This window comes from Notolepis coatsorum, assembly GCF_963971535.1.
Source record: "Notolepis coatsorum genome assembly, chromosome: 1".
In the NCBI taxonomy this organism is placed as follows: Eukaryota; Metazoa; Chordata; class Actinopteri; order Aulopiformes; family Paralepididae; genus Notolepis; species Notolepis coatsorum.
In genome coordinates, this window is record NC_140165.1 from 146,500,571 (window position 1) to 146,513,668 (window position 13,098).

The window sequence follows — 13,098 nt, forward strand, 5'->3', positions numbered from 1 at the left end:
GGGCATGCAGTATCGTTATACCACATTGACTGGGGACACTGAGCAGCGTGGATTATGTGTTTTGGATATATAACGTTGGATCAATAAACGCGGTCAATATTTGGAATGGCGATCATGAATTGGATTAATCTTTTTGCAGGACATCAGATGTGAGTTAAGGACTCTTATGTTACCAATCTTGGATTAATCAGATGTTTCTTTCACAGCGATCACAACGTGTCTGTGTGTGCGTGCTGTTGGCGCCGACAAATGCACGGATAAGCGATTTTTCAGCCCACTTCTATATCGTGCATGAGGACACATATACTATCGATAATCTAGCGTTTATTTGAAAACTATTCATAAATCAGCCGAAAAATTACGTGTTTTGTGTATTCCACTAAAGGGCTATTATCGCGTCTTTCTCTGGAATTACTAGAAATCACAAACTATACTCGTATTCAAAACGGTATAAAACGGAAATGTACCCATGAAAAAACAATCCGTTTTGTACATGTTGACTGCAAGCAACTCATTGATAAGCGACGGGTGTATTAGACCCATAGCCATAATTTAAGATATATTTTAAGCACTCGCAAATCTCCCCGTCCTCCCATTGATTAAAGCGGTGGCCATCTAGACCTATAGTCTCCATATAGCTCCGGCGCTGAATGTGTTAACACATCTGGCGCCAATAACGTTGTACAACGTGTGTCAAGGTCATGCTAATTCTGCCATTCCACGGCGTACGACGTTATTGAGATCATATTTCATTTTTTCGCCATGGTATTCATTATTCCCTCACCCAGCCTCGGCTGATACAGTGGGAGCCTGCACAACTCTGCAACGCTTCAATACTGCCGCCTGGTGGATGATCGGCGAGTTACAACCGGAAATGGATCTCTGGAGATCTCCGTGCATCTGGCAAATGCATCCGGCACTCATATTGTTGCGGGACTCTAGACACGCATCCGTGTATATCGATCGCTGCCATAACTCAATAATTGATATGATTTGGGCGTTTATTATTATTATACAAACCGGAAATGGATCTAGTAGGTCGCCGTCAAATAAGTGGGATCTTTTTCCTCCAGTCTCATCGGCGAACGGTAAGAGGACGCTGACGTCATTTTCAGCGTGTTTGTTAATTATTATTAATGCAAACTGCTCTGATCAATATATCACCCATACTACATAAAGCATTTACTGACGATCACGGAATTATAAACGCCCCCCCCCCCCCCCCCCCCCCCCCCCCGTTCATCCGCGCATGATAAGTCATAACGTTTAGGATCATGTACAGTTGAAATTTTTTATATAGTGTATCGGCAACAAACGGCAGTTGATAATCTATATATGCGTTTATGCCTATAACTCACATTCTAGGAATTACTGCAGAAAACGATAAAAACATATTTATATTCTAGACGGTATTTTCGTATGAATGAAAAAGTATAACGTTCCTACATCCTGAACGATAGATAATCGATGTTGAATGGGCCATAGTAATGTCAATTTAGCAATACAATTTAAAAAGTTATAGCCCTGCAAAGAAGGTAAACATCTCCATAGGCTTAGAGTAGTGGCAGAGAGTGGTATGAGACGGGCAAACTCTGTGGCAGTTAATGTGTTAAGTGTGAAATTACCTCATCACAACAACAACAACCAAATCCGGTGAATTATTTTTTTTAACGTTGAACACAATTCATTTAATTATTTATGATTGATAAATGAGTAGTCCAACACTTGAAGGGCGACTTAGGGGCCTTTCTCACTCACGTTTGGAGATTGAATCACTGCTCCCGAGAACGGGGGGGGGAGTGTTCTCACTCACCCCTTTTGCGATGCGAAACGGCGCTGATTCGTTTCACCCCCCGCTGAACGGGATCAGTTGGATTAGGTGGTCTCGGAATCCGTCGTTACTGTCATGCTTGCTTGAATTTTGGGCAGATAACACCACACACGGCAACAACTGGAGAATACCCACAAAAACGATATTTATGGGCAATTTGAGAGTTCATACCTCAACCAAAAACAAGTGGATGAAAACATGAAATTATTGTTATAAGGACCCCAGTCCAATACAACAGTCTGCATTCCCTTAACAATTGTTTGTATTGAGCCGTATTGTATTCTACCCATATGCAATATGTTAAATAAAGTTTACATCCATTCATTCTGCTAGCATTACCGATTCGGCGATTGCATGAGCAGCTGGCTAACGTTAGGCTATCAGACCCTGTTAGCTCAGAGCTCCTCTTTCAATCTTAACAAGCATTAAACAAATGGCCCAGTCATCTATTCACCGTTGTTTAATACACAGTGTTGTCTCTAATGTTATCTAGCTACTGATGGCTCCCGATATCATCAGTTTGGTGCTGGCTAACTAGCGTGAGCTAACGTTAGCTTCTAGCCACAATGCTATACTGTTATAATGGCATCTTCCATTCACGTTAGCATGCAGCTAACAATGTAGCTAACAAAAGTCACCGATCTTTTTTGAGACTAAACTATCCGCTCTTGGTGGTCACTTGTGTTGATGTTAGTTTTGTTTCATCAACAAATGACAGGCAGAACACACAGTGAATGTATCCGTTTTGTTTATTGCACGTTCTTTGCTGAAAAGAAAGTGCTACAGGCTATACTAGGCTAAGCTAACTAGCGTTAACCGTTAGCTTAGCGTTAGCCCTGGGAAACGCTCAAAAGCAAACTCTACAACACCATCCATTCGTGATAAAATGGGGTGGGTTATATTGACAAGGCTTGACAACAGAGGTTCAAATATAACTTCATATTTATTGCTTATTTATTTATTTTATATCAGCATTCAGTCTCCAGCGCCATGTTAACGCTTCCTGTGTTTACATTTTCGAACGTGACATCATCACCTACGGCAAGCGTAAACGCTCAAAAGGCAAACCGTAAACAGAACCCGGAACGAAACAAGACTGCAGTGTGTACGCAAACTAGAGGGGGGAGAGGGGGGGGGGGGGGGGGGTGTTCGCATCAGATCTCGGAATGGACTAGAACGAAATGGAATGGAACCGAATAGGTGAGTGAGAAAGGGCCCTCAGTATAGCTGGCCACGCTTGGCTGAACATATACATGTCATATACCTATGAGAAAGTTGAGATCCAAGGCAGCTCTACAAGTTTTAAAATGCCTTTATTTTATGACCCACATTATTTAGAGAATTTCTAAATAAACCGACATGTTTCGGCCTACACAGGGCCTTCATCAGGGTGTTGATAACTGCGACCAAACAAAACTGACTAATAAAGAAAAAAGAAAAAACAACTCTGGGAGAGACTAATTACAATGGGGGACAGCTGGTGTTAAATGAATGGAGGCACAGCATATACTTAACATGACATAGTTAGAAAAGGGTCAGTAAAGAATATAATCTACTTAATGGTAGGCTATGTCAACGTGGAAGGGATATACAATAATACTAAATATATATAAAATAAAACATGTATACATTATATACGTATATATACACACTCAAAGTATTGTATCAACATAAGGAAATTAGTCAAATCAAACGGAATAGAAAAAAAAGTATAGAGAAAATATCAAAAATAACTAAGAGCCATGAGTAATGCAAGAAAATAAAAAGAATACTATATAATAAAGTAACCTACTTCGCCTATAGAAATGACACCATGTCTATGGAGTCATTTAAACCTGGGAGTGAGGTGGCCTGTAGTCTATCGATCCAGCGGCTTTCTTTCTGAGAGTTCGGTTTTTTCTTTTTTCTTTATTAGTCACAGTTTTGTTTGGTCGCAGTTATCAACACCCTGATGAAGGCCCTGTGTAGGCCGAAACATGTCGGTTTATTTTTAAATAATGTGAGCCATAAAATAAAGGCATTTTAAAACTTGTAGAGCTGCCTTGGATCTCAACTTTTTTATAACTAATCCTACCCCGGATTTAATCCAAAGAGCACCTACCGAAACAAAACCAAGAACGCTGAAGCCCTCTCCATATCCTCTTTTTTTATGACCTACTAGTGTTTGGATGACTACTGATTTTTCTTTCATTAAGTCATTTGCAGTAGTTGTTGACTAGTCATGAGGTAGAGGTACAATTACATTTTTTACATGGTTATTAACGAGCACAAACCTGTCCGTCCAGACTCACGGTGCAACTACCATTATGAGTTGGCACAGTCAGTTGTGGAATGAAAATGTTGTTGGTTACACTTGCCAGCTAAAGCTAGCGGGCCTATATCATCTCAAGCTTGCATCTGTTAGTAAACAAAGCATTCATTAACCCCTCTGATGGCATCTTGTGTTGTATTTAATGTGATCCTCCTTGAACCAAGGTTATTAAAGTAAACCAAACTACCGTCCGTTCACACGCAATTTAAGCTAGTCAGGTAGTTATGAACAGAAACTGGGAAATGCACAAAGGTATGCATGCTGTACAGTTGAGGAAACATGAGTACATTCTCACCTTAATTACTGATTCACACAAATCATAAAGGAGAAGTTGAAGAGGATTAAGCTGATCTGAACTGTCACTGCTGTGAAGCTGCCTCTGGCACATCCCGATGTTTGCAAGAGTGCAATGTCCCACAAAATGTGTGTGAGTGAGGGACCACAATTTGCCACGTATAGCTAGGGCTGGGCTATTAATAAGATTTCAATTACATTTAAAAAACAATCTAGATAGGATTATTATTGTGCTGCATCCTGTGTTCCTCTCATTTTGTCTTGTGTTGTAAATGCAGTGCACCCTTCCTTCACAGCGGTGCGCTCCACCCAAAGCCCAAATGGTAGTTTCAGCTCGTGTTGAGAGGGAGGAGATAACCACGTATCTCCAGTTATTTTTAAACATCTTTGGTAACTTGTAGAAGATGACATAAAGGCAGCCTTTGGTCGAGAAGAAAGGTAAAACGAATTCAGTCGTCATCGTATGATCTTCTCAAATCAATGAGTACAATGAGTAATCGTGTTAAATAATTATGATTTCATTATCAATCAAAATAATTGATTATAATTTTTGCCATAATCGATTAGTCCTAGTGGTTAGCACTGTTGCCTCATGGCAAGAATGGCCGATGATGGGTTTGATTGATGGAGTCCTCCCTCAGCTCACTCCATTCTGTGCTGCTTCATACTGGACTCCAGCTCCTGGTAGTTGCCATAAAACTAACATGAAGCAATGGGGCCGTGGTTTGGCTGTACTTCAGAGTGCACTAGAAGCATACGACAATCCATTGGATCCAATTTGCGTGTTTATATGAAACGTTTGACGGATCCTTTACATTGTGCTGCTGGGACTAGTTTCTTTCGAAATGCCAGGGAGAACCGCTGCCTGCAGCGGAGTGATAAGCGAAGTGAGAGAGCCACTGGTTGCCAAGCAAGCCAGTAACTATTTGGATCAACATGTCTGAGGTTGAAGAGTAGGATACTTTTAAATTTTTTATTTTTTTTTTATTTGGTGAAGACTGAGGTGGCATACTTTTATGGTATATGGATGAGGAAATGCTACAGGGACCGCTTCTGTACACAAAGCATTATTCCAATGCAGCAGTTCTCCTGGCATTCAGAAAGAAAACAGTCCCAGCACAAAGTAAGTTATTTGGTGATAATTCTATTTCAAAATGATGATATAAACATTCACTTTAGCACCAATAGCCTTCCACGTGCCTTGTGTGCACTAGTGTACAGCCAGCCTGCGGCTCCACTACATGCCGTTGGTTTTGTGGCAGGTACTCGCTGGAGCTGTGAGTCCAGTATGAAGGATGGCATGGGTTGAGCTGCGAGTCCAGTATGAAGGATGGCATGGGGTGAGCTGTGAGTCCAGTATGAAGGATGGCATGGGGTGAGCTGTGAGTCCAGTATGAAGGATGGCATGGGGTGAGCTGTGAGTCCAGTATGAAGGATGGCATGGGGTGAGCTGTGAGTCCAGTATGAAGGATGGCATGGGGTGAGCTGTGAGTCTAGTATGAAGGATGGCATGGGGTGAGCTGCGAGTCCAGTATGAAGGATGGCATGGGTTGAGCTGCGAGTCCAGTATGAAGGATGGCATGGGTTGAGCTGTGAGTCCAGTATGAAGGATGGCATGGGGTGAGCTGCGAGTCCAGTATGAAGGATGGCATGGGTTGAGCTGTGAGTCCAGTATGAAGGATGGCATGGGGTGAGCTGCGAGTCCAGTATGAAGGATGGCATGGGTTGAGCTGCGAGTCCAGTATGAAGGATGGCATGGGTTGAGCTGTGAGTCCAGTATGAAGGATGGCATGGGTTGAGCTGCGAGTCCAGTATGAAGGATGGCATGGGTTGAGCTGTGAGTCCAGTATGAAGGATGGCATGGGGTGAGCTGTGAGTCCAGTATGAAGGATGGCATGGGGTGAGCTGTGAGAAAACTCTGTTGACCAAGAACACACATAGTTGGTGAGTCACTGGCAAGTAGGGCTGGACGTCAAAGAGTCAGAGCTTAACCACAGAGGCACCAATTCAGACTGCAGAAGTCGGTAACTGATCGGTGTGACCAGTTTGGATTTGTTTTGAAGATATAAACTATAGGATCATTCATGACTTAATACAATGACACGGTTCTTTCTGCAAAACAGACGTGTAGTCCACCATGTGTGTGTGATGTGTAGTCCACCATGTGTGTGTGATGTGTAGTCCACCATGTGTGTGTGTGATGTGTAGTCCACCATGTGTGTGTGTGATGTGTAGTCCACCATGTGTGTGTGTGATGTGTAGTCCACCATGTGTGTGTGTGATGTGTAGTCCACCATGTGTGTGATGTGTGATGTGTAGTCCACCGTGTGTGTGTGTGTGATGTGTAGTCCACCATGTGTGTGTGTGTGATGTGTAGTCCACCGTGTGTGTGTGTGATGTGTAGTCCACCATGTGTGTGTGATGTGTAGTCCACCACTATGTGTGTGTGATGTGTAGTCCACCATGTGTGTGTGTGATGTGTAGTCCACCATGTGTGTGTGTGATGTGTAGTCCACCATGTGTGTGTGTGATGTGTAGTCCACCATGTGTGTGTGATGTGTAGTCCACCATGTGTGTGTGATGTGTAGTCCACCATGTGTGTGTGTGATGTGTAGTCCACCATGTGTGTGTGATGTGTAGTCCACCATGTGTGTGTGTGATGTGTAGTCCACCATGTGTGTGTGTGTGATGTGTAGTCCACCATGTGTGTGTGTGATGTGTAGTCCACCATGTGTGTGTGTGATGTGTAGTCCACCATGTGTGTGTGTGATGTGTAGTCCACCATGTGTGTGTGATGTGTAGTCCACCATGTGTGTGTGTGATGTGTAGTCCACCATGTGTGTGTGATGTGTAGTCCACCATGTGTGTGTGATGTGTAGTCCACCATGTGTGTGTGTGTGATGTGTAGTCCACCATGTGTGTGTGTGATGTGTAGTCCACCATGTGTGTGTGTGATGTGTAGTCCACCATGTGTGTGATGTGTAGTCCACCATGTGTGTGTGTGATGTGTAGTCCACCATGTGTGTGATGTGTAGTCCACCATGTGTGTGATGTGTAGTTCACCACTATGTGTGTGTGTGTGTGTGTGTGTGTGTGTGTGTGTGTGTGTGTGTGTGTGTGTGAGAGATGTGGCTGCTGAGGGCTATTCACAGACTGTCTGACTCTACATGCATCTGGTCCACATTCATTTCCACTACGCTGGGCACAGTTGGCTTAGGTGGAGTACAAAGGCCTGTAGCTGTTTCTGCTCTCTGCCACACAAAGCCTGAGCCAAACCACTGCATTCCATAACAAGATGGACACTAGACCTCTGAGCCACTAAATAAGTAAATATAAATATTAGTCATAGGTGCTGGTATTATAAGTGGGAGCTGGTCCAATGTAATTATGATATGTCGGGGTTCCTATTAGAGCTACAGTGCCGTCTCCTTGATTTACTAATGATCTGGATCAGTGCTGAAAAACCTGTATCCGTTTAACCCTACAGTTAACCCCAAATTGTACAGTATATGGAAGCTGAAGGTCTCCACTCTATCCTTATAGTCACTGAATTTCCCCAAGGGAATCAATAAAGGAATATCTTATCTTGTTGGTTCTGTGCTCGAGCACAGAACCAAAACAATACTTACAGATTGTACAGCCCTGTATGTAGAACTATAGTTATTGTGGGGATGGCACACACAGCAAGGCTAAGTAATTATATATTGGAGGCTATGTTACTCAGTGCTGGTGTTTGGGTTGTACCCCAGTTTCTTACAGGATGACAGTCGTGTCCTCTCCTCCATTCAGCCTCATTGACAGACAGCAAGAAGTTATACAGAAAGTTGATAATCAGCCATCATGTGTTAACAAATGGGTATTATGGTCTTGGCTAATACCCATTTTGATTTTGATTTTGATTTTGATTTTGAAATCAAACTGAGAAGAGTCGGATTGCTCTTAATAAGCCTGTCTGAAGATTGATTTTATTGACGCTTGCTTGTCGTGGTGATAGCCATAACAAGACAATACTCATTCTTTGGTCTATTTTATTGCCATTAGCCCATTGGTTTGTTGAAGCTTTTTCTTGTCTGCACCGTTTGTAAGTCAAGGAAGTAACCAAGGGAAATGCTGTAGTTAATTAGGAAATGTGTAGATTGCAGGGAGCTTTTATGAATAAAGAATTAAGCCTATGTTGACGCCACCAAATGCAGCACTGTATTTGAATGACAAGAGCTCTTTAGGGATTCGACAGTTGGTGCACTGGCTCCATCATGCCTGTTTCTGCCCTGAAGGACTGAGCATGTTCTAGCATGCACTTCAAGTTCACTCCACTCGGGAGGGGCTAAAAATACACAAGTGACATGGGAGGGTGGGTGTTACACTCCCTCTCTCTGTAGGAATGAGATCAGTATCTCTATCTTTGGAATTTGGGCACAGGGTAATAGGTCCTACATGCTCAGGAGGTCAAGCTGTGAACTCCATGGGTTGCTTTGTTTCTCAGTTTCTCATTTGTTGGCCTTTTCCACCGGCCAGTTCTTTCTTTTCCCCTGACAAATGTAACCTCTTCCCAACAGTCAATCCACCATAAGCTTATTATTAACACATTTTATGTAGACCGTTAACTCTCTTCCTGTTTGTTCTCATCTTCCCAGTGAGAATAAGCCTAAGAATGGAGGGATATGTGTCGCCAACCACACGTCACCTATTGATGTCATCATCCTGGCCAGTGATGGCTGCTATGCAATGGTAACTACACCACAGTCCAGCAGGAGGCTACCACAATACTGTCGGTGATTTACTGGTGTGATGACAGTTCTCCACATATACGTGTTCGGCTATTTCATGCATGCGTTTGTGTGTCTCAGGTTGGTCAAATCCATGGGGGTTTGATGGGTGTCATTCAGAGGTCCATGGTCAAGGCTTGCCCACATATTTGGTTTGAACGCTCAGAAGTCAAAGATCGACATCTAGTGGCTAAAAGGTAGCATTACAGGCTTGTCCAGTGTTTTCTTTGGTGATTGTTTAGAACAAAAGTATGTATTTTATCTCACACTTGGTGAACCCAAACCACTGTTGTTATTGTCTTTGGGTTGAAAAGTTGTATTTTTTTTTTTTTTTATTGCTGCTCTGTTGCAATTTGCTTTAGTTTTCATTGGTAAAATTGTGTCACTTAATATACTATATTGGATACTATAATGGATGTCTTAGTTAATATCCTTCTGTAACATGAGATTTATGTTGCTAATAACCTGCATATTTCCGTTGTTGCAGATTGAGTGACCATGTAGAAGATACAACTAAGTTGCCTATTCTCATTTTCCCAGAAGGTGAGTTTGTTATTTGGTCTGCAATAAGTGGATTATAAGTGTATTATAAAACTGAAGATTGTGAACTTGTACTCGTAAAATCTGAACCTTAATCAAATTTTTTATTTTATTTTGTGAACCACCAGGTACCTGCATCAACAACACCTCAGTTATGATGTTTAAGAAGGGAAGCTTTGAGATTGGCTCCACAGTCTACCCTGTGGCCATTAAGGTAAGAGTGAGAAAGCTGCTGAAAATAATCTTTGCGGAAAAACTCTTGACGATTACATCTCATGGGTCGAACAAACCTGAACGTTATTGCCATAAAATAGGACGTAGTTTGTTTCTCTACCTTTTCTGTGAATGTCTAGAAAAAAACGTGTCTCAATCTGATGAAAATGGCGGAGCTATTTACATTATAAAAAAGTAACTGTACTTATAGTAGATTTCATTCACGTTCTTTGCTGCCCTGTTACGGGCGCATGGTGGTACTAAATCCAGATTGAGCCATTGAGCAAAGCCATTGGAAAGAGCAGATTTGGCCCAATCCATAGATGTATGACTTGGCCATAATGTGAAAAAAGCTAGGATCATCACTCACCATTGAAAATCTCACACACACATCTTCTGGGTTTTCCTCAATGGTGCTGGAGGTGGATGCTAGGGATGCCCCGATCACGTTTTTTGCCACCGATCGTCGTGAGCCATAGGCCGATACCGATCGTTTTTGATTCAAACAAAAAAAAAATTATATTATATATATTTTTTTTTTTTTTTTTTTTTATAAAATATATATATTATATAATTAGACTTGTACTTGTATTATCTGCGAGACATCGCCACCACGCAACAAGCTCCACTGTCTGTGTGTACTCTAGTAGCCTCCAGCTACGGCCAGGATTCTCCGGAGCTGCAGCTAGGCCCTATACTCGAGTAGCCTGCAGCTACGGCCAGGATTCACCGGAGCTGCAGCTAGACCCGATCATATTCAACAACATGCCCTCAGCTCGAATACGCATCGAATGAGTGTTATAAAACATTGATATCAGGAGCTATCTGTGGCTACTGCTGGCCGGCTATATAACGTTGATACAGCGCCTCTGTGAACTATTTAGTTCAGTGGGACATTTAGTTTTGAACAGTGAGCTGGCGTCAGCTAACATGAGCTAGCTGAGGTATCATACACGTCTCTACTAGACTTGCTGGAGCGTTTGTTGATGTCAGGAGCTATCAGTAGCTGGCCGGCTAGATACCGTTCGGTTAGACAATGCCTCATCATGTATTGGACTGGAAGTGAATGGTTGACTGGGTCATTTTGTAATGTTGGCTAAGGGAGACGCCGTCCTCCCGTCCCACTAGACTACTAGACCCGTGTTTACATGCGCGCGGGAGGGGCTGGAGGGAGGAGCAGACGCCGCACAGCTCCCGGTGTCTGAGACAGAACTCAGCGAGACAAGCGAGTGAGATCGGTTTTGACGATCGGCGAAAATAAAGCATTATCACCGATCGCATATTTATACTGATATGATTTGTCTAAAGTTAACTACCGTTTCCTTGGTGGCTTTCTGCAGGCCCCTTGTTGTTCCTTTGTGGGGTTGGCCACTTGTGCAGCAGGGTTAGGGAAGTCTGGAGTAGGCCGTCCTAAATCTCCGCCAATCTTGCACATGAAGTAGTAGAGCTAATCCTAGTGATTGCCCACCAGTCATCTGAAAATGATAATCTCTACTGTTCACTAGTTTTACCATATTTAAATTACTGCGCTGAAGTCTGGGGAAACACTTATAATTCTACACTACAACCACTTTTTATACTCTCAAAAAGAGCCACAAGGATAGTTCACATTGCAGGTTATCGTGATCACGCAAACAAGCAGGGGAGGAAATTAGGCCCTTTTACTCGCCAAATGCGAGTATTATTTATGTTTGGCGAGTGATTCATGAAGAGCACTCGCCACACTGGCGAGTAGTAAACAAAACAAAAAAATCATTCTGCAATCTGCTGATTCGCTCACTGGCACAAGCCGAACTTTGACTCCCCCCTTATGATTCCTCCCATTTGCGCTTGATAATAATCCATAACCAATGAACATCATCGTTGCGCTCTAAGCTCCTCCAATGAACACTCGTTTTCTAGAAGATGCCGCCCATCTAGGGGAAGTGGACAGACCACTGTGTGCAGACCTACAGACTCCTGTCACCGGCTTGACAACGTAGACAAACTTAGACAAAAACACATCAGTGGATGAAAATAATTGCATGTAGAGTCGTCTCTTTCGGATATCAGTGCGGTCTGACATGGGGGTGAACAACAGCACGCGACGCGTCTCCTTCGAGTCGGATGATAATGACAAGTGGGCGTGAGGCTAACGATTCCATAGCCCCTTTCGTGACTGCGATGCAAGCCTCGCTTGAATACGCAGTCACTGGCTCCCACGTTACTAGCCATGTTAATGTGCACATCAAGCACTGGTTAAAGACGAGCGGTGGGTCCAAAATATATCAGATAGACATTTCAAAGGTACTCACCGTTGCATTAGGGTTTCACACACACACGCGGTGGGGTTTGAAAGCTTGGCGTTGCTAATAAACATTTAAAATATTTTTTATAAACTAGTAAAAAAATCACTGAGCTAGCCTTGGCTAAAATGGCTGCTTCCGCATTTTCACGCAGGAGCGCTGTGATTGCTGGGCGCACCAGGCACGTGAAGGCAGCCAGCAATCACAGCGCTCCTGTGTGAAAATGCGGAAGCCATTTTAGCCAAGGCTAGCTCAGTGATTTTTTTTACTAGTTTATAAAAATTATTTTAAATGTTTATTAGCAACGCCGAGCTTTCAATGCAGCCGAGTGACATTTTATTATTACCGGGTTTCCCCCCACATCACCACTCGCCCATATGCCCTTCACAACAGTGATGTTGTCATACTTGTCATTCAGAATACACCTGCTGAACCCCTAGTGTTGACATGAGATTCGATTCCAATGTATTGTCATCATACAGCACAAACAGTACAACCAGAATACGTTTGGCATCCAACCAGAGTGCAAATGTAACAAGTCAAGTTCAAGTTGTTTTATTTAGCTATTACATTACAGTGAAATGCTTGGTTCTTTCACTGCCCAGCCCAGTCCAGCCCAACCCAGTCCAACCTAGACCAGCCCAACTTTCCCTGCCCAACCCAGTCCAGCATCTTTCACTGCCCAGTTCAGCCCAACCCAGTCCAGAATAGTTCCCTCTTTCATGTTAATGTGATATCCTAATATTTTGAAGAGTAGAGACGGTGTGATTAATATGTTTTATGCTAATATTGTGAAGAGTAGAGACACGGTGTGATTATTACTATGATTGAAAATAAATTTAGACGAAGACATACAAA

The 13,098-nt window shown here is 42.8% G+C and overlaps 1 protein-coding gene across 1 annotated transcript in view; it reads left to right on the top strand.

Annotated features, from left to right (window-relative positions):
- The window catches only part of LOC311242551 (glycerol-3-phosphate acyltransferase 4-like), a 45,634-nt gene that overhangs the window by 24,417 nt on the left and 8,119 nt on the right, over positions 1-13,098 (top strand). The window contains exons 7-10 of the mRNA XM_084331522.1: positions 9,071-9,164; positions 9,284-9,399; positions 9,690-9,745; positions 9,871-9,956. Of these exons, the coding sequence (XP_084187648.1) occupies positions 9,071-9,164; positions 9,284-9,399; positions 9,690-9,745; positions 9,871-9,956 (352 nt within the window). The remainder of the gene's footprint in view (positions 1-9,070; positions 9,165-9,283; positions 9,400-9,689; positions 9,746-9,870; positions 9,957-13,098) is intronic.